At 39.4% G+C, this 22,533-nt stretch overlaps 1 protein-coding gene across 1 annotated transcript in view; it reads right to left on the reverse strand.

Annotated features, from left to right (window-relative positions):
- The window catches only part of XKR6 (XK related 6), a 222,928-nt gene extending 202,696 nt beyond the window's left edge, over nucleotides 1–20,232 (reverse strand). The window contains exon 1 of the mRNA XM_079771127.1: nucleotides 19,017–20,232. Within this exon, the coding sequence (XP_079627253.1) occupies nucleotides 19,017–19,777 (761 nt within the window). The 5' untranslated portion in view covers nucleotides 19,778–20,232. The remainder of the gene's footprint in view (nucleotides 1–19,016) is intronic.
- Between the last annotated feature and the right edge of the window lie 2,301 nt (nucleotides 20,233–22,533).

Here is a 22,533-nt window from a genome sequence, read left to right on the forward strand (position 1 = left end):
TGAAAATTAACAGTGACTCCCAATGAAGTGTCAAAATGATTGATCAAGAACAAAAGCAGGCAAAGAACACCAGAAAGATATACATTCTTGAATTTAAGGATCTCAAAGTCTTATCCAAATGGTCACTTCTAGTTTATATACAATGCTAGAATTTGTCTTCTGAATACACTGTTATGCTATCTCATGCTACATAAGAGGGTAGAGAAAGTCTTAAAAAGCCACAAGCAGTGATCGCTGTCCAATGTTCTACCAAATGATGCTGACTGGATATTCGTGAACCGGTTATGAATGCATACTATCCACCAATAGATACAAGACCATTTTAGCTGTACTTTAGTTTTTCCAGTAAATGCATAACTATGAAATTGTATATAAATCAAATCATATTTAGCACTGCCTTGGGTTATTTCAAAAGTGCATTTGTACAGGAGGAAAAATCCAAATAAATATGGCCTTAAAATATAAAGATCACAAGGCACCAAACTATCTTTAAATCTTATATTTAGTATTTATTTAGTCTAATATTTAATAGGAACAAATACTAGTATTAACACAACTACTCAGTCAACAACAATACTGAAACAGCTTAACCGAAACTATGATGATTTCCAGGGAGATATAGAAAGAGGGCCTGTCAAGAATTGAGGCATCTCCTATCTGCAGCATTTGTAGAGGTGGTAGAATGAAATGACTTCCATGGGTGTTAAAGTGGACTACCACAAGAGAACCAAATCTGATCAGGTAATGTCAGAATGTTGGAGTAGGCAGCTCCAAGCTCCCCCCACCATACCATAACATCAAAGATAAGCACCAACTGCCAGACCCAAGTTTGTCAGAGCTCTGAAAAACAAAGATTTGTAGCAATCAACTCTACATGGAATCAAGGGAGCATTAACTTAAAATGGTAGGCAAGTTTTGTGGCATTTTTAATTGTCCTTGCCCTACCCCATCTCTGGTGCAGCAGCAGACTATTTTCCCAGAATGAGACCTTGCTCCTTGGTTCCAGAAAAAACAGTCAACCTGATTTGCAAATTATTATGTAACTCTGTTCTAACCTGTCTGGGAGCCACCTGGAGGACGACACAGGTGCAGTCTGTTTTGCCTAACTCAAACCCTCCCATGCTGGAGAAGTAACTGGCATTGCTTGTAAACATTTTAAAGTAGAGGAACAATTTGTAGACACTGGAGGTAAAAGATGACAGTTGAGACAAACCCTAGACCACTTGAGATCTAGGAGGAAATGTTAAGAAGAGAGTTGCTTTGTGAAATTAGGGCAGTCAAAAGTACCCATGTGTATTGGGAAACTTAGAAAGCAACAAGTATGCCCAAGACGAGATGCATGCTCAGAGAAAACCTTAAGCTTTCACCTTGGGTTGAGTGCAAATTCCAAAGACTATTTAAAACCTGGTAGAAAGCAGATGAGGTCCGCTCCCAGGCACAAAGGGTGTAACGGCGCCCACAGCACCTCACCAGGTGGGACTGAGACCCACAGGCAATTAGTGCATCTTAATAAAGCATGAATACCTTTCTCAAAGAAAACCCTCCCAAAAGCCTCTAAATCAGAGCAAGAGACCTCCTCTGGCCGTCTTCCTGGTTGCTATTTTTAGGCAGTTCAACACTGGGCACAGTCTGGCACCACTGGCAGCAAGATGTTACTGCTGGCAGCGCGACGGCCTCCAGCTGCTCCGCTGACAGCCACTTTGAGCATGGCCAAGGCTAAGAAAAGATGGAGAGGAGGAGAGGGCAACTCCCACAGAGTAAAACACATCATGTGTCAGACACTATGCCAACATCATCTCATCCAAACCTTGAACAACCCTACCATGTAGGTAGAATTCTCATTCTACCAATGGACAAACCAAGGCTCTGAGAACTCAGCAAATAGTTATAAAGCCTAAGCCTATGACACTATGAAAACTGAGAAAAATTCATTATCTGCAGAGCTAAAGTGATGGATAAGGAAGCCCACCATATTTCCACTTGTTATAATATGAAGTTAGGTGGAACAGGTAACGTTATACATTATAGTCCAGCTACAAAGGCTCTGTTTAACCTACAGCAAAAAAACTAGAGATTTACCTGTTGGTAACCTTCATTACAGCTACTTTCATAAACACCTAATTTCCCTATTTGAAGATTTATCTATACCCAAGCCCAAAATGCCTTCATTTTTTTTTTGTCAGGCTGACACTGAGTCAACTATAAAAGAAAATTTTAAAGCCTGCATGTTAAAGAAAAATCACAAGTTTTATAGGTTGAACTGTGTCTTCCAAAAAGATATGTGAAAGTCCTAACCCCCAGTATCTCAGAATGTGACCTTATTGGAAACAGGGTAGTTGCAAATGTAATAATAAGTTAAGATGGAGTCATACGAGAGTAGGCTGGGCCTTAATCCAATATGACTGGTGTCTTATAAGAAAAGGAAAATTTGGACATAAATACAGAGGGAAGAATGCCATTTGACAATGAAAGCAGAAACTAAGAAGGGGCCAGGAAGGATTCTACCCAGAGTCTTAGAGGGATCATGGTCTTCCTGACAACGTGGTTTCAGACTTCTGGTCTCCCAAACTGTGATAGAATAAATTTATTAAATTTATTAAAATGGGCTAATGTACACACCAAGGTAAGCCCCTCCCCCACCCCAAATCAAGGCCTCTCTGACATAGAAACCGGAATGAAATTGGAGGTCCTTCTTAACTGCAAACCACACGAAACCAATCCCATGTACTTAGTTCTATAACAGAGATAACAAATCATTACAGCACAGAGAGCAGGGTACTGAGCCATAGTGACTGGGTAGGAGTCAGGTTTGCCAATCTACAGGCAGAAATAATAGGAAACTGTCTTATGGAGGGAGAGGTTATCCAAAAGAATATTATTAAGGACAAAATTACTAGCAGGCCATAAATATTTATTCCAGTCAAATCAATAATTTCACATGCACAGCAATGAATTAGTCTACTCTAGTATAATCTTTTGAAAGTTTATCATATCTGGGATCAATCTACAGCAACCTCAAGAATTAATAATATTTTGAAACTTTGAAAATTATAAGTGGCCCAAGAAAATAAATGTATTAAAAGTAGATTACCTCATTAAAAGTCTTACTTCTTTGACTTCAGGTAGTCATCGGGCAGTTATAAAAGAGTACAACCTGATTCTCAACCAAAAAAGAACTTTTGTATAGACACATTAAAGTTGAAAACAAAAAGGATACAACATATCCCAACTATGGAAAAATCATAAAAGAAAAAAAAAATTAAGCACAAACATCTGAGAAAGTTTAAAAAAAAAGGGGGGGGGATAGGGAGGAGCTTGGATCAAACAGAAAACTTCTAGTTTTACTGTAAGTTTGGCTGTAAATACAACTGAGCCAAAACTCTTAAAGACAGTTGCTCAAGTATCAAGTAAGCTCTTCCTGTGTTCTTTAAATCTTATTTTCTGAATGGTTCTGTCTGAGCTTACAGGAGTCCAGTTGCCCAAGGAGCAGGCATCTAGCTAGAAAAGAGCCATCTAAGGTTGACAGTTGGACTACAAGTTGACAGATGCTTTCTTTATAAAAAGCAAATAACTGATTATTAAGGTACTAATTCCCACTAGATACCTGGACTTTATCTACACAGAAAACAGATTAAAATAAGCCTCTACATTATTTTCAGTTCATGTAACATTTCAAAGGCAAGAGACTGAAACTACCACCTGAGCCAACCAGACCTTGGGGAACTGTCACAAGCAAGCCACCCAAGTTGGCTGCAGCTGTTTTCAAGGTAGCATTACAATGAAATACTTCCTTAGGGGCTTGAGGGTGGGGAGTGAGTGTTGTGAGTGTGTGTATTTATACTTATATTTGCATCATAGAGCCTTATTTCTCCCCTCTCAAAACTCTGGTGTTGAATTCCTACCCATCATTAAAGCCCAACTCAGGTTCCATGTTCAGACTTCCCTTTACAGTCCTGATTGAGCATGAGAGAAAGATTTTGTTTCTTCATTTAAGTTGTGAGTAGGGCTAGAAAGAAATGAAAATATCTGATGGGTTTGTTTGTTCATTTAGTTGTGGTAAAATACATATAACATGAAACTTACTGCCTTAACCATTTTTAAGGGTACAGTTCAGTGGCATGATGTACACTCACATTGTTGTGCAACTACCACCAGCATCCATCCATAGAACTCATTTCATCATCTCAGCCTTTCCATTCCTCCTTTCCCTATTAATCTGACTACTCTACTCTAGGTACCTTATAAAAGTGGCATCACACAGTATTTGTCCTTTTGTTACCAGCTTATGTCACTTAGCATGTCCTCAAGGTGCATCCATGATGTAGCATGTGTCAGAATTGTCTTCCTTTTTAAGGCTGAATACTATTCCATTATGTATGTGCTACATTTTGTTTATCCATGATCCATTCATGGATACTGGGATTACTTCCACCTTTTGGCTATTATGAATAATCCTGCTATGAATACAGGTGTATAAATCTCTTCAAGTACCTGGTTTCAATTCTTCTGAGTATATACCCAGAAATGGAATTGCTGGATCACATGTAATTCCTTATTTAATTTTTTAAAGAACCACCATACAGTTTTCCATAATGGCTTACACTATTTATTCCCATTAACAGTGCACAAAGGTCCCAATTTCTCCATATTCTCACCAATACTTGTTATTTTCTAGTCTTTTTATAGAAGCTATCCGAATAGGTATGAGGTGTTATTTTTTGGATTTAAAAATTGTTATTTGAGTTTATATCCATGTCAATCAAGAGTAACTATTATTTAAAGTTAAGCAATTCATTTTTTACTTGGTCTTAAGAAAATATCCTAGGGTCTGTGTTAATTAATATTACTATAATGCCACTAAATAAGATTTTTGGAGAGTCCACCCAAGTGAGCTTTATGAATTGAAAATTGAAAAGGTTTATGGTCCTGGCAGGGTAGCTTAGTTGGTTGGAGCACTGTCCCGATATGCCAAGGTTGCAGGTTTGATCTCCAGTGAAGGTACATAAAAAAGGAAACCAATGAATACATGGATGGAACAAATCAATGTTTCTCTTTCTCTCTCTCTCTCTCTGGGCTGTTTCTGTATGATCCTCAGAATAAAAATAGTTTTTGTATTTTTTTAAAGGACACAATGAGAGAGAGGCCTGACATGGCTCGCATATTGGAAAATATTAAAACATAAATCAAAGTTTTTAAAAAGAAATTGTCTCTTTTACCCTTTAATCAATAGTACACACGCACACACGTACACACGTACACACGTACACACAGACACTATACTTCTTTTAATGTGAAGGGTACCTGGGCTAAGCACAGAATTATACAAAACTGTTGCCTCAGCAGAACTACATTCCCCAGCCTTCTTTAATCTGGGTACAGTCACAGGGCTACTTCTCTACAATAGAATGTCACCACAAGTGATGTGTGTCACTTCAAGTTAGGGATTTTAAGAAGCAATTATTCTTTCTCTACATTTTCTTTCTTTTCACTGGCTGAATGCTGAGAGTGTTGAGTCCCTAAAGGATGTCAAAGCCATCATCTGCCAGGGGACCCACAGTAGACAATACATTTCTATTGTGTTAAGCTAAAGAAATTTGTGTTATTATAGTTGAGGAAACACTGTAATAGTCACTAACAAACATGTTGTATATTCACTGCCTTTCATATTTAAGTAACTTCTACTTAATTTGGAAGTTCTCCCAAGCATCCTTAAAAAAGAAAAAAACACTTTGAAAACAGATTGTTTATATTGCTGTAAGCTGTCTGTTTATTCTACCCATCAGTCTTGTCCTTGACAACTGGCTACTGTTGCATTTTTTTTTTCTGTTTACTGTATGCTCAGATGAATTTTAATTTAAAGCCTCACTATAACCCCCTTTCAAATGAACTAAAGTTTAAAACCATTCCTGCTCCATATATGTAGTTCAAGTGCTGATATGGCATTGAGACATTATCACATTCCATCTAATGACTATGTTACAAAAGCAGACATTTAAAAGTGGATTGAAACAGCCCCTCTTCACTTCTTCATTGTATATAAGGGCCAACAAAGCATGAGAAGTGCAATATATTTCACTTAACCTTGAAACACTGCAGTATTTCCCAAACTAGAACTTCCCCAAACAACTGAACCTTGATGTTTTCAAGAGCTGTATCTTGACACCATCACAGATTCAAAAATATATCAGTCATGCCACAGTGCATGCTTCTGTAACATGGATGCCTTCAACACATGACTGGCAAAATGCGAATGACAACAGTGTGATGAGGAAAGACTGTTGGTTCACGAGTGAATCTTCCCAGCATGTTAATGTTTGAAGCTATCAAAGGCAAGATTTTTCGCAAATAATGAAGACTTTAAGAAAAACAGTGAGAATCTTACCAAAGTGCCTCCCTTTGGTACAAGTAGTGACAGCTGACTTAGTGGCTTCAATATCCGTTGTTTCATTACCTGATGATGCTGTGGGCGCACAAGAAGCTACACCATGGATCAGAGCTTTAATTTTGGTGACAGTGGCCTCCAGTAGAAGCTAATCCCTACAAGAATCTACATATCAAAAGAAGAAAAAAAAAAGCATGTTCCAGGATAAAATAAAGCATGGAATCACCTAGGTATGATACTGAGTGCATATGTCACTATCTACTGTGCTAGCATTTTTATTTGGATTGTCATGTGTTTGTTAATGCTCTGGTTACAAGGTTACATTTCTTTAAATAGTCTCACCATAATCCTATATTTCTACAGCCCTATTATTTTTAGTGTGATTTTGCAGAATGAGAGATTTTTCATGAATGCATATATCACATTACGGTAGATATGAGCATACCACAAACTGAAATGGTGAACTGCAAATGGCAAGCAAATAGGCAAAATGACAAACTCTGATCTCATAGCCCCCTATTCAATATCCTGTAATGTACCTGACAAATACCATCTCCTTTAATCCTAGATTACTACACCTTGAAAACTATCTAAAATTTATGTGGTACCTATCAAATAATGGAAACCTCAAATACAGTCCAAAAATGCTTCAAACAGATGTAATTGCTTTTAACGTCAGTTTTGTTTTAACAATTTTTGCTTAATCTGCAAATGAAGTAACAGATCCTTTCTGTGGAATCTCTTCTCTTCCAACCCGAAGGCCCACCATTACCCACTAGGTCTCAGCAAAACCATTTTGCTTAAATTTTGAATACATAAATTCTTTATTGCAAGGCATAATCTGTTCCTTCAGAGTCAGCTTTAATGAAAACTGCTTTACAGAAGGCAAAATGAAAGCATCCTAAATATACAGGGCTATTTATAACTACTATTTAGTTGACATCTCCAAAACTGTCTTCCTTATGACCAAGCAAACTGACAGCTTTGGAGTTTTGCTCATTTTGATCCAGGATCACAGAGACTCCAACCCACTCTACACTGTACTTGCTTTTATATATCCTGTGTCCCATCTCTCCTAGGATTTCTGATGAGCTTCCCCCAGGACCTTGGGTTTTCTCACCACTGCCACAGTACATTCCTGGATGGAGCTCAAAAGGATATTATTTTGGTGTGTGTAGATTTTAGGTGTCCTTACCAGCATGAAGTAGTAAAATAAAACACTATATGACCCCTTCCGATCCACTCTCCTAGCTATTCAACACCATGATCTATCAAACAAAATGTAAGTAAGTCATTTTTCTCTGCTCCCTTCATTTCCATCTCTATTGATATTCATCTAATACCTATTAGGTCAATTTTCCCCTGTCATTCACCAGTTTCTTTTTACGAATCCTATCCTTGGCACCGATTTCAACAAATACAACATTTCTGAAAATTTGAGACATGAAATTAACTCTCATTGAATATCAATTTTCCCAACACAGTAAAATACCTCTAACCTGGCACTTTTGAAATACCAACAGTGATCATTTGTGTTAATAATGACCCTGAAGTTCTTCAAACTTCCAAAGGAGCTTCTGAGTCAAAGGAATATTCAGTTATATACCATACAGGTTTAATGTTAAATGTCTTGCCTGGCTGGTTTGGCTCAGTGGACAGAGCGTTGGTCTGCGGACTGAAGCGTCCCGGGTTCATTTCCGGCCAAGGGCACGTGCCTGAGCTGTGGGCTCGATCCCCAGTGGGGGACGTGCTGGAGGCAACCGATCAATGATTTTCATCATTGATGTTTCTCTCTCTCTCCCTCTCCCTTCCTCTCTGAAATCAATAAAGAAATATGTTTTTAAAAAATGCCTTTACAGTATCCTGAATCTTAACTATAGTATATGACAACCCATATGCCATAGTATACAGCAAATATAGCTACTATTTATAATATACACTTTCATCAACCCATTCCAGCTAAGAATAAGTTCCAATCAAAGACTGTCTAAATACTGGTGTTCCAATAAAATCATCGTCAGAGCTTCCTTTATACATTCCATCCCTCTTAATCTGACATGCCCAGTGCTTAAGTTTAAAAAATATTCCTGAATAAGTCTAATATAAACTCCTTCTCCTTGAGAGCTAACACTGTAAATACTGGTAGAAATCAGCCTATAGAACTATGGTTCTCATCCCTGTCTGTCTACTGCTTGGGAAACTTACTGAAAACACAGTCTTTTAAAATATATAGGTTCTGCCTTAGCCAGTTTGGCTCAGTGGATAGAGTGTCAGAACATGAAATGAAGGGTCACAGGTTCAATTTTTGTCAATGACATGTATCTCGGTTGCAAGCTCGATCCCAGGCCCGGGTTGGGCACCTGTAGGAGGCAACCAATCTAAGTGTCTCCCTCACACCAATGTTTCTAACTCTCATCTATCCTCCTCCCTTCCACTAACTCTAAAAATCAATGGAAAAATATCCTCGGGTGAGGATTAATAAAACATATAGGATCTAAGGCCAATCCTAAACATACTGGACCATAATCTCTTACGATGGAACCCAAGTATCTGACTCCCCAAGTAACTCCAATGCACAGCCAAGGTTTGAAAACAAATGCTTTAAACCCTTAAGGAAAGAGGTGTTGCTGCTCTTGGTGTTTCCAACAGGTCAACAGAGAACCAACCAACCTATGGGTACAGCATTTAGGTGAGACCTGCAGGAATGAAGAGTGGCCAAGAGGGTACTGTCAACCCTAAAAATTCCTTCTAATGTGGAATATCACAGGATTGGAAGGTGTGTCTATCCTAGGAAAGAGATTGGGGTAAAGTGCTGAAAATAATTTGAATCACATTAGTGGTTATAATCAATTAAAAGTCATAAGCCTACCCTAGTCTCTGCAGAGGTCTCAAAGAACTTGCTCCTCGAGAGGTCCCAGTGGTTCAAGAATATCATTCCTCCACTTTCAATAAGCCAGAGCACCAAAATCCCACAGTAAAGCCAAGTAATTAGTGAGAAGAGCCTCGTGACCATTATAAGAGAAGTCTGATGTAGAAAAACTGCACATATTTTGCCATTAGTGAGATCTGGCTTCAAAGCCTTCCTCCACCAGTTAAGTGACTTAGATTACTTAACCTCTCTAAATTCATACCATCACCTGTAAAATAGGCCTGAAAAACATGCAAATTTAAATGAGACAATATTTGTGAAAACAGAATTTTCAACATACAGAATTTTCAATTTTCTCTAGTTTCCTTTCCTCCTTGGTGATTTCTACATGTCTCTTGCACTCTCCCTAATACTTCTATTAGCCCTTACTCAATTTATTGTTATTAATACAGGGAACACGAGGCATAAACTTTGATTCTGTTCCTCCAAAACTAACATGAAGCTTCAACTCTGACAACCCATTGAAAATACACCAGTGTCTAGATTCATATAGTAACTTCTTCAGGACAGATTTTTTTTTCTCTCAGGTCCTGATTCCAGTAGAGCAAATGGCTCTCAAACTTTAGAGAAGGGAAGAATTACTAGAAATCTTGTTTAAAATATAATCTCATTTCCCACCAACAATTTCATAACTGATTCAAGCAAGGATTCTCAATGGCCACTAAAACTACTAGGTAAAAGGTTATTAGGAAACAGCATAGTGACACCTTTTCAAAATATTACCCCATGAGTTACTTACTGATTGCAATCAGGAAAATGTACCTTTATCTGGCAGTCAGAGCCTTAATCAAGAGGTAAACTTAGCATTGCTAATAGTAGGATGAATGAGGTATCATGTGCCTACTGATACAATGCATATATAAAGTATAAGTAGTACTTTTGACTAAAATATGTAGCCTGAATATAATCAAGACCCTAGATGCAACTTACAGTTTACCTATAATACAGAAGATAGACAACACATGTAGGAGACAATTAGGTGATACAAAAAAGCTGACCTAGACTCTGCAAAGGTCCATGTCATAAAGGAAAAAAATGTATGAGGATTGTTCTAGAGTTAAAGAAACATAAAGGCAATACATGAATTTAGATTAGATCTCTGTTTGCAGGTGGAAAAAACTATAAAAGACATTGTTGGGGACAACTGGGCAAATTTAAATGTGAAGCAGCTACCAGATGATTTTATAGAATTATGGAATAATTATGGTATTATTGTTAATTTTCTTAGATAGGGTAATGATATTGTAGCTATGTAGAATTACTCTATTTACTATTTGAAGTGAAGTATGGAGAGATACAACTGCATGATACATGTTAAACACATGTCTATGTTAATTACTGAATCCAGGTGTTCAAAATACAACTCTTTCTAGTCTGTATGCTTAAAAGTTTCAATAGCCCTAAACAAGTATGGCTCAGTGAATAGAGCGTCATCCTGCGGACTGAAGGATCCCAGGTTCGATTCCGGTCAAGGGCATGTACCTTGGTTGCGGGCACATCCCCAGTAGGGGGTGTGCAGGAGGCAGCTGATCGACGTTTCTCTCTCATCGATGTTTCTAACTCTCCATCTCTCTCCCTTCCTCTCTGTAAAAAATCAATAAAATACATATTTTTTTAAAAGTTCCAATAATAAAAACTGAGCAAAAATACACATTCCCTGGCCCCAAACTCCAAGGCTCTAGTTCCTTAATCCTGTGGTAGACCCATAAATCCACATTTTAACAAGCTCTGGGCCTATTCCAAAACAGAGGGTTCTCTGACCACTCTAAGAAACATGGCTGAAGAGAGAAGGTGGAGTGTACTGCTGTCTGGAAGAGCCTGGGTTCCTAATTCCCAGCCAGCGCTCTTTTATTGGCAGGCTTCCCAAGCCATGGACTTGGTGTTTTCCTCACTTTTGCCATCTTTCTTTATGTTTCCAGTATATTTAAGATGGAATGAAAAGGGGGTATAATGGTGAAAAAGAAAGTTTCCATTTCATGTACCTATGAGCATCCGGCCAGGGTTATCAATAATTACTCTACCTCCCTTCCAAAAGTACTGTGAAGAAAACTGTTGTTTACCTTTCTGTGAACTACTCAAATTTCTTCCTAGAAATGAATGATGAGTATACAAACCATGCTCTACAAATGGATGACCAAGATAAAACAGAAATAGCTTCCTCAAATTAAAAAAAAAAAAAAAAGGCAAAAATGTTACACTCAAAATAAGTTATTTTAAAAACTACTTGTTTGATATTTCAGGATAAAAGTGATATTTATACCTATACAAAAAGAAACTTTTTGTTAGCAATATGCAAAATACCTTACGATACTGTGGTTTGTTTTAAGGTATATAAGATAATATGATATACCAGATCTACCCCCCATAGGCACCTATCTCCTAAACTCCAAGGGACCCCATGAGACTTGCAACCAGGGGAGCAATGGGTAGTGGCAGCTCATCCTGGGGTAACCCCACTGAACCTGTCTCCAAGGTCCCCTTTTCTCTGACTTCTCATTGAGCCAAAGCAGCCCAGCCTGGGCTCTCCTGTTGCATCTTCTATGCCCTTCTTTGATTCACTATCCTACTAGAAAATGTGTTTTTATGCAGTCAATAAATTCTTGCTTGCTCTTCTAAAAAAAGAAATTTTTTAAACAGAAAACTATAAAAAATGAGCAATGTAAAATACTTTCATTTTACCTAAAATTGCAAATTCACAAAATTAGCTAATAAACCAGCATAACAAGTTTCTCAAGAAGTCTAATCTACTATAAATTTTAACATTAACAGGAGAGATATATATGCCTTTATAGGTAGCAAAGTGACTAAAAATAATGAGAATTTATTTAACAATAAGTCAAAATAACATATGACAGGACTTCAAATAATTCCTGGGAAACCTATACATTTTGTAATATTTTAATTGTTCAAATTAGAGTCTGAAATTCCTTCTTTAAAACTGCAGAGCATTAATAATACCAATACCATAACAGACTTTTCAAAATTGAAAGGACCTTAAAGATCAATCAATTTAACTCCTTATTTGCTAAATACAATATGAGGAAACTACTATCAGAGTTTTTGGTAACTTGTAGAATGATAAATCTGATTTCTCAACTCCAATGTTCTCTTTATTCAGGGGTGGGAACGTCTGGCCCACAGGCCGAAACCATTTGGTCTGGCCCTGCCAAGGCAGTAGGAGTGAGTTAATTAAATGTTTGACCACATATAGCAGGCTAATTTTTAAGCTGATAATTTGGTATGGCCCGAGAATGATGTTATAAATATCTTAGTGGCCCTTAGCAGAAAAAAGGTTCCCTACCCCTGTGATACCATGAAATGCCCTGTGCTTTTTAATTTGTTAAAATATCTCTAATAGTGGTGAATAGTCGAATGTCTTCAGGCAACAGACAATTCATTGAACTTTTTAAATGAGGCTATATTTTTATGATTTTTTTTAACTTAACTCATTCAGAGCTAAATAAGAAATCCAGAATTTCTGAATAAAATGAAGTAAATAAATAAAATATCCTGGGGAGTAAACTAAAGTTTTAGCCCCAATTATTTGCAGAGAGCATACTATAAAAGCAAACCAATCCATGGTGAAAATAGCAAAATTTACTACACGGTTTATTTCTTTTTGCATCCTACAGAATCTTTTCAACAATCCAGAAATTATCCATTACATAAGCCTAACTAATTGACCTTATGAATAAAGTTTGAAAAATCAAAGCAAATGATGTAAAAGACAGAAACGAACTGCTTATGAATTCTGATATGTGCCTATTATATTTCTGGACTGCTAGACTTCTGTAATACAGATTTTGAGGTTTTCTTCCTAGATCATCCTGGAAATAACTATATTTTATCACTAGTTGCAATTTTACTCAAAGTATGGCATTTTTTCATAACCTTTCCTTAAAAATTCACCATAAATGTCAAGTTTTTACTGTTTCTGTTCACTCAAAAATAATCTTCAGAGTTGTTCTCTTCATAGTCACTATCCTTTAGGAAGTACTAGCTCCCTGTCTAAATTTAATTCATGTTTTTCTATAATTTTTCAAGTGAGGATAACTAGATGAGACTTTATGTTGTTAAATTTGACCCTTTTTTCTTGATGGTATCAAAATGCCTGCCCATTGCAAGAGCATAAAATTATTATCATACACTTTCTTCTAGAGTTTTTACAGTTTAGTATTTTATTGCATCTTTCTTTCTTTTAGAATTTTTGTTTATGTAGAGATCAACTTTTCCCCCTAACTGGATAGTCAATGGCCTCAATATCATTTGTTAAATGATCTTGTTCCCATTCACTGATTGGAAGTGCTACCTTTACTGTCTAAATTCCCACGAACCTGTCAATTTATTTCACATTTTCTGCTTCACTACCTATATGCTTAATTCCTCTGCCAGAAGCACATTGTTCAAATTATTAATACTTTAAAGCACATCCACTTTCTACTAAGATAAATCTCAACTTTTTCAAGGGTTTTTTGACTACTCAAAACACATTTACTTTTCTCAGATCAGTTTCTCCTCAAAAATTTCCATTGAATTTTGAACCAGAATTCCATTAAATTTATGGATACACTGAAAAACAATTATATTTTTACAATACTGAAATTCCTACCCAGTAACAGACAGACATATAAAGCCCCCTTTAAACAGACATACAGACACACACACACACACACACACACACACACACACACAAATACATGTATATAATCTTTTAATGTGACTATAACTAGTCCACCAGCCCCACAAGAATGAATTTCTTAAATCACAAGATCTTAGAGATAGAGGGATATTACAGATCGCTTAGTCCAATATCTCTTATAATCCCAGTTATGTTTACCTCAAGCCTACTTAAGAGAATCACTTTAAAATTAAAATATACCTTTTACATTCAACATAATCATAAAAGCACTATTTGAATCACATAAAAGGCAGAGAAGTGGGCTACACTGATTGAAAACTGCTCTGAATTTAGGAATCTTTTAAAAAGATAAGATGCATACTTGGGCTCAAAGGAAAAAACACTGAGTACCATAAGTGCATACACTGGAGACAGCCCCAAGTGCTTTTAGACACTAGTGTTTCCAAGGTAAAGTCATTTTGTTACGGTGTTGTCCAGGAACCAAACTTCAGAGTACCAAATCATTCCATTCCCAATTGTTCGTTCATATTTATTAAGAACAAATCCAATAACAATCTCCAAATGAAACAAGCCTGAAACCCAATTCTAAATGTGTTTCTCATATCTGGCTGCACATCTGACCACCTGTGGAGCTTCTAAAAATAACACTGCTTAGGTCCCACCTTGGGATTCTTCTTCAGCAGGCCCAGCGATGCTAGAGCATTTCTGTCTTTTTGTATTTTTTTTAAAGCTGTAGTAGGTTCTATTCTCAGCCAGAGTTAAAAAAACAAAACAAACAAAAAAAAAAACACTACTATTCTAAAATATTTAATAAGAACAAAGCCCCATAGCATACCAAGAATCCCTACACATTTAAAAAGTATATTTACCTCTTCACCAGCCCAGCACCATTTACTACTGATTATCTAGAGAGCTATGTCCCTAAGACCAAAGTCTTAAAAACAAACAAACAAAAAATACTAAAACAAAGCTTTACTGTTCACAGATATGTGATGCCATTATAATATTTGAAACTCCTTTTTCTTTTTTCTCCCTTGAAGGCAACCCTCTACCCCATCTCATCCCCCAAGAGAAAGGGGAGCTGATATTCCCTTTAAAAATCACAAATACCATTAAGATCTTAAGCAAATTCCTCTTTTACTTGGTAAAACAGAAGGGTGAAAGCATACTCATAAGAAATATAAATAAAAAGGGAGATTAATGATTTAGCATTGGCATTAAATGAAATTTCAAAGAACTGTTGCTTCTAGACTGCAGAGAACTGCCAACACACTTAAGCACCCTCTAAATGTAGCACAAAAGCAAAGAAAGGCTAATATGTTGAAGGAAAAACTTACATACAACAATGCAATATGCAAACTAAATCAAAATGTTCCTAAAGTCTAACCCTCCAAGAAAATGATCTCACTTTCTAATAACAACACATTGTACTGAATTGAGGCCCAGTGTGACTCATATTCCCAGTATGAGTGACTCATATACCTGTTACCCCTAGGAAAAGCACCTGAAAAATAGAACACATACAGCTACAAAGGAAGTTACATGTTAAGTAATTAGTGAGGGTAAAAGATGCATTAAATAATCCCAGTAGTGCTATGCAAAGAAGGGTCATGACCAAGTCATCCTACAGATTACCCTTCCATGCTCCAATTTTGGCCCAGCCAAAAATACTTTCTTACATTCTGCAAAGTTTTTTGGTGACAGAGATGTCCAGATTTTCCATCTTGAAAAGAAAGTCAACATGCATAGAAGTTTACCACCTTTCTATAAAGGAAAACTAAATTTTCTTAAGCACTGTGCTTTGTCCAAGCCAAAGTCAAGTAATTTTACATTTAAAAAACAAAAGCAGCCGAAACCGGTTTGGCTCAGTGGATAGAGCGTTGGCCTGCGGACTGAAAGGTCCCAGGTTCGATTCCGGTCAAGGCATGTACATTGGTTGCGGGCACATCCCCGATAGGGGTGTGCAGGAGGCAGCTGGTCGATGTTTCTCTCTCATCGATGTTTCTAGCTCTCTATCCCTCTCCCTTCCTCTCTGTAAAAAAACAATAAAATATATTAAAAAAAAAAAAAAAAAAAGCATGTGAAGAGATAGGAACTCATGGTTTAGTGGAACCAGTTTTAACTATGTACAACTTCACCAACATCTTTTCTTATGTGGCCCAAATCAATGATATAATTCCTAGATCTTAACCTTTATATAACATGACCACATAAAATAGCAAAATTCAAGTAATTAATATGAATAAGAGAACAACTGTAACCCCAAAGGAGCTGCAGTAAAAACTGAGATGATGTATGTTTATACACACTGACAAGTAATTTGCCAAGAGATTAAAACAAAAGAATAAAACCCTTTCTCCTAAGCTTTCCATATGAATTTCTATGCAAGCCACATGCCTAGCAGGTATTAAAGAGCAGACTCTGCTCCTGGAGTTTTTCAAGCACAACCAGCTTACTGGAAAAAATAAAAATAAAATCCTTCCTCAGAAAGTATTTCCTCTGAAGTATTGCTATGTTAGAATAAATAACTTCACTGAATTAGCATCTCTTTTAGTACATTATACTTTTAAAACTTAATGAAATATTTAGACATATATTCTAATCTTGAAAAAAAGACTAAAACAATTCAGACAATAAAATCACACGCATCTTTTAAAACAAACCAAACAGCCCAGCAGGCATGGCTCAGTGGTTGAGCGTTGACCTATGAACCAGGAGGTCACTGTTCAATTCTGGTTGGGGCACATGCCCAGGTTGTGGATTGATACCCAGTGGGAGGTGTGCAGGAGGCAGCTGATCAATGAGTCTCTCTCAACACTGATGTTTCTCTCTCCCTCTCCCTTCCTCTCTGAAATCAATAAAAACATACTTTAAAAAAAATAAAAACAAATATATATATATGTATATATATGTGTGTGTGTGTGTGTGTGTGTGTGTGTGTGTGTATCTGTAGACCTTGAAATATCAATGAAGGTCTGGGAAAATAATGCACTGCCCTTTTAAACAACCATAAAAGCTAAATTTACACATAAATGTACTTGTCAGTTTGTTCCAAAATCTGGACTTCTACTCTGCCCAAATACAATTAAGATTTAGGTTGGTTGAGGGAAAATTACCCTACCTAAAAATTTTGTGAAACTGAACTCCAATTTCATTATATCTCGAAAGCTTACTACTAATAAATAGCTAGGATAGATTACATTAGAAACAATTCTCTCAGGAATTTTAACCTGACACCAAGCTTTTGATTGCCCACACTTAGGAGTCTAAGACATGGAGAGAGATAAGTGACTTCAGCTTGTTCAGTTATTAAATACATGCTGTTAAAGTTTGCTACTATTTCAAAATCTTTCTCTTCTCCACAGTTTTTGTCCCTCTCCCCCTGTATTCCTTTATACCTTATCAAGCTGCAAGAAATCACAATAGGTATCCCCAATATCGAACACAGTACTTTAGATTCAGTATAGGGTTTATGGGTGTTTTAAGTTTAGATTTCAAATTCAAAATTTTACTTCACCACAAGCTATGCTCAAAATAGCTAAAAGTCAACTACTTTTTTTCTATTTCATTCCCCCCTCTTCTTATAAAGTTATCAGCAGGAAACAAATTATCTACAGAAAATACAGCTAGAAAAAAAGGTTGCTTGGTTCAATTCAGGAACACCAATAAACAACCCTGGGCAGACCAGGAAACCACTCACGTCCCCTATTCAGAATTTGCATGTAAATTTTGTGGGACAGAGTTCTTACAGTCACTTTCAAGATTTCATTAACTCAATCCCATGCTTTCTGAAACATTTTTATTTGAAATTCTGAACAGAGATCTGCACAAACATTCAAAAGACATGAACTTTATCTTAGTTAACTAAAATACTGAGCACCTAAAACCTCCTACTAGGTGGAACAATCAAGGCAAAATGTCTTCTCACAGAAGCAATCTACCTCAAGAGCTCTGTGTAATTCATCTTCAATACGATTTTTTTTTCTCTTGAAAATGCTCTTACCTACAACTCACTGTTCCCAAAATACACTCAAGCTGATTTAAGTTTGAGAGCACAGATTTACCAAGGTTTTAATAGGATCATTTCCTTAGTTTAGCCATTTAAGGCTGCTGGCAGAAAGAACATCTGCAAATGGTGTTTGAGGGATTCACCTGGCACACGGGAAATTTACAAAAGGGTTTGGAAAGTGCTGCAGGGCCAAGCTTAGGGCTTGTGTGGATGTAAATCACCTACACACTGGCCTGGCTACCAAAACCAAGGTTCCATCAGAATAGGTGTCTAGGTGGCTAACTGATTTTCTGGAGGTGAGAATTAAAAACAAACGCTTACACTCATCGCACACTACACAATTTTACCTGTCACTAAGAAAAGGGCACGTCTAATCCAGAGGGGAAAAAAGTCATTTTTTCCTTCAAGGAGGGCAGCGGTTTGGAATCATTTGCTGGGGATGGGATTGCAGGCAGGGGGGAGGGGAGGGGGCGTGGAATAAGGGAGTGCTAAATAAAGAGGCTGCAAGGGGGTTTGCACAGGGCCCCACACAGGCCACTGCGGAGAGAAGACGGGGGAAGAGGGGAAGATGTCTCACCGGGGGACAAAACCGAGTGCAAACCGGCTGGAAGAAGGAAGGTTCCCCCCACCACCACCACCACCCCGCCCCAGGAGAAGAGCTGGGGTGCAGATAAAAAGCTCTAGCGGCTGGTTATCTTAAGATACAGGGGAAAGGGACAACGGGGATACCGAGGTCTACAGAGATGGGGGGAGGGGAAGGATGAGGCAGGGTCTCTGATAAGTGCGAACCGAGGATGCAGACAAACAGCGGGACTTGGGCCTCCCTGGGCCAAAAGGCGTGGCCAAGGTTCCTGATCAAAAAGATGGTCTTTTTGAGACGTCAGGGGAAGTGCGCGTCAAACCCCTCCTTCAAGACCCCGGGCCCGGCCCGTCAGAGGGGCCCCCCTGCGAGGCACCTCGAGGGCGGAACGCGCCCCGTAGGGCCCCGGCCTCGCCCGCGGGGCCCTTCGCAGGACCGCTGGCCGAGCCCCCGCCCCCACCCCCGCAGTGCTCTTACCTCCACACCTGCCCCATCTGCAGCAGGTGGATGACCGACTGCCAGATCCACACGGAGAGGCGGCAGAGGCGCTGCGCCCCCGGCGTGGCCGAGCCCCCCGCGCCCGGGCCGCCGCGGGCCGCGCCGTGGCCGTAGCCGGCCCCCATCATGGGGGGACCCCGGCTGCTGAGCCCCTCCACGGCGCCCAGTCCGCCGCCCGTGTAGTCCTGCACGAACCAGCGGAAGCTCAGGCTCTGCACCAGCAGCGACGGCACCAGCACGAAGAAGAGGGTCAGCCCGAAGTAGCCGTAGTCCCCCTTGCGGTAGTAGTCGAGGGCCAGCCACAGGTCGGTGCCCACGTCCCCGAAGAAGACCAGCAGCGCCAGCACGATCCACAGGCAGTCGAGCCACGGCCGCTCCACCTGCGGCGGCTGCGGCCGCGCGGCCGAGGGCGTCGGGGGGTGGCGGTCGGCGCCGGCGGCCCCGGGCGGCTGCAGCGGCTGGTCCCCCCCGTCGGCGGCGGCGGCGTTGCGGCGCGGCTTCTTGCCCAGGAGGGAGCGCAGGCAGGCGGAGCGGCAGCCCCAGTAGCACGAGGAGGTGTTGCAGCAGTGGCAGATGTGCAGCGAGCTGCTCTCGCCGGGCTCGCTGCCGTCCCCGCCGCCGCCGCAGCCGCCTCCCCCGGGCTCCCCGTCCTCCTCGCCGCCGCTGCCCACCGCCTCGTCCAGGTTGTGCAGCTGGGCGAAGCCCACCCCCACGCCACCGCCATCGGATTTCGCCGCCATCTTGACTCTCTTCCCAGCTCCGGAGGTTGGGGGGGGAGGGACGGGTGGGGGGGAAAGAAGGCAGGGAACGGGGAGGGGGGGAAAACGAATGGAGAGGAAGGGGGGCGGGGAGGAAGCGGGGGAGCAAACGAACGAGGGGGGAGTGGGCCAGGGAACCCCCTCCGCTTCCGGGTAGTTGGCGTCACTTCCGGGCGAGCCCCCCAATCACACGGCGCCCGTAGCTCCCCAGCCCTACCCACCCGGCCAAGATGGCCGCCCTCCTATGCCTCAGCTGCTGGGCGGGGGGCCGGGGGGTTCTCCCCGCCAGGGCTCCCCTTCCCCTCTTCCGTTGACCCCGAAACCCATCAGGTTGACCCCTCGGCGTTTCTGAACCCTGCTGGGACGAGTGAGGCGGTCCAAAGTGATCCCTGGAGGGGGCAGTGCCAGACGTTTTGGGGTCCCCTTCCTCAGCGTCGCAGCTCACAGCTTTCCTCCTGGAGAAACGCCCCCTAACACCCTCCCGGCTGCTGGCGGAGGGGCGGGACCTCTGCAGGAAGGGGCGGAGCTAGTGCAAAGCAGGTGATTACGTGTCACTTCCGGGAGATAGGATGACCTCATTGTATAGTTAGACACCCCCCCTCCCCATCAAAATGGCTGTGTCTCACCTCTTTGGCTGTTTTGTGTGTTTTTCTTTCAAAAGTACCTTTTATTCTTTTCTTGTTTGGGGGTCTTTAGAAATTACCTAAGTCAGTTTAGATTCCTACTCACAACATACTGATTCTCACTTCTATTTAAATACCTCCTTCCTCTTTTACCTCTGTTGACCCCCCTGATTTTCCTGTCACTGACAACTTTACCATCTTTTGTAATAAAGTTTTCACAGTTCCCTTAAGAAAACTCCAGGCAAAATCCAGTTAAACATCAGCCTGATTGCATCTTGAGTGTTGGAGCAAAGATTGAATTGGCACATTGTGACCTTGAGTGTATCATCTTCCCCCATTGATGTATTTCTATCAACTTTTTTTTTTTTTTTAAGTATGGGATTTTAAAATTCTGTGACCTTAATTTGGAAAATTCAGAACTAGCAAGGGGTTAAGCTGTATCGATTACTTTTCAGGCTATTTGAATGTGTGAAGATTGCCTTTTAGAATTTTTGGTACTAAGGCTCTGTCAGTAAACATAGCTTTAAATGAGTGAAAATGTTATCAATGTGCTATGTCATTAAAATAGGTGCAGGGTAAACTATTTAATCTTAACTAACAAGTTACAAAAGTGAAGCAGCACTGAATGGATTTGAATTATAATAATCTTCCAGTGAAAGTATATTTGAAGCCTTATAGAGCAAGCTACATGGTTATAGTTGTTACTGATCAGGTGAAAGGAACATTTTGAAGTTAAAAATAGGGGGGAAAAAGTGAACGCATTTTTCTCATTGACCTTTTTGAATTTTTGTACTCATTTTTCTGATTCTGTCTACTTCCTCCTTCAGTAAAACCTTCTAATAATGCCAATAACTTTCTTTGGAATGCTGAGGACAAATTAGGTGATATTTGTATGGATGGCATTGAGTTTTTATGGAAGAAAAGTGCCTTTGAAATTTTCAGTAATGCTATTTTGATGTCTGATATTTAACTCTATAGCACTTTGTTAAGTTTTGGGAGTGGCAGGGAAAGGTGAGGATTTCACATTTCAGGACATAACTTTTCATGAGTATTTATGCCAAGTTAAATAAAGCTTGTAAAGGACTTTACAGAAAGTACCCATTGAGAATTTTTACACCAGTCATTTGTTTTGGGGGGTAGAGGAATAATTCCAAAATCTTTTGGAAATAAGTCATATAGCTGTAGCCTTTTATTTCATACTATGATTTAAGCCTCTTGTTCTATGGTAATAATACTTCTAGCCAGCTGGTAAGGGTTATTTCTGCATATATATGGGGTTCTATTTCTTCCTTTGCTGAATTTGAATTAATAATACCTGAGAAAGATGGCATAAACATACAGTAGGATTGCCCAGGGTTGGATCCCAATTCCACTGAAATAATGTGAATGATGTGAGCAAGAGAGTTGACATCTTTAAACTTCAATATCCTACATTATGTAATGGAAATAATAGGGCTTTCTTTGAAAAGTTGTTGGGCAAATTAAAAGTGGTAATCGATTCAAATCTCTCACCATGATACTTGATAGATAGTAATAGAGAATAAACACTAAATGGTAACTGCCGTTATCATTATTGATATTATCACTATTGTTGCTATTATATTAGCATAGTACCAACATATAGTTGCTTAAATTGTATCATTCAAATTTGGTATCTCTAATAAAGGAAAATATTTTAAGTACATATAGGAAATAGATACAATTAATTTGTGTTTTAAAATATATTTCCTCGCCCTAACCGGTTTGGCTTAGTGGATGGAGTGTCGGCCTGCAGACTGAAGGGTCCCAGGTTCAATTCCGGTCGGGGGCATGTACCTTGGTTGCGGGCACATCCCCAGTGGGAGGTGTGCAGGAGGCAGCTGATCGATGTTTCTCTCTCTTCGATGTTTCTAACTCTCTATCCCTCTCCCTTCCTCTCTGTAAAAAATTAATAAAATATATTTTAAAAATATTTATTTCCTCCATTTAATCCTGTGAGGCTACAAAATGAGATTCAAAAGCAAGCAGTAATGGCATATTTATGATTCATATTTCTCCCTGCCCTAAAAGAACATAAACTACTAGTGAAATTAGTTATATAAGTTAAACTCACTCTATAAAGCTGACAAATGAGAT

The sequence above is a fragment of the Cnephaeus nilssonii genome (genome assembly GCF_951640355.1).
Source record: "Cnephaeus nilssonii genome assembly, chromosome: 5".
Taxonomy (NCBI): domain Eukaryota; kingdom Metazoa; phylum Chordata; class Mammalia; order Chiroptera; family Vespertilionidae; genus Cnephaeus; species Cnephaeus nilssonii.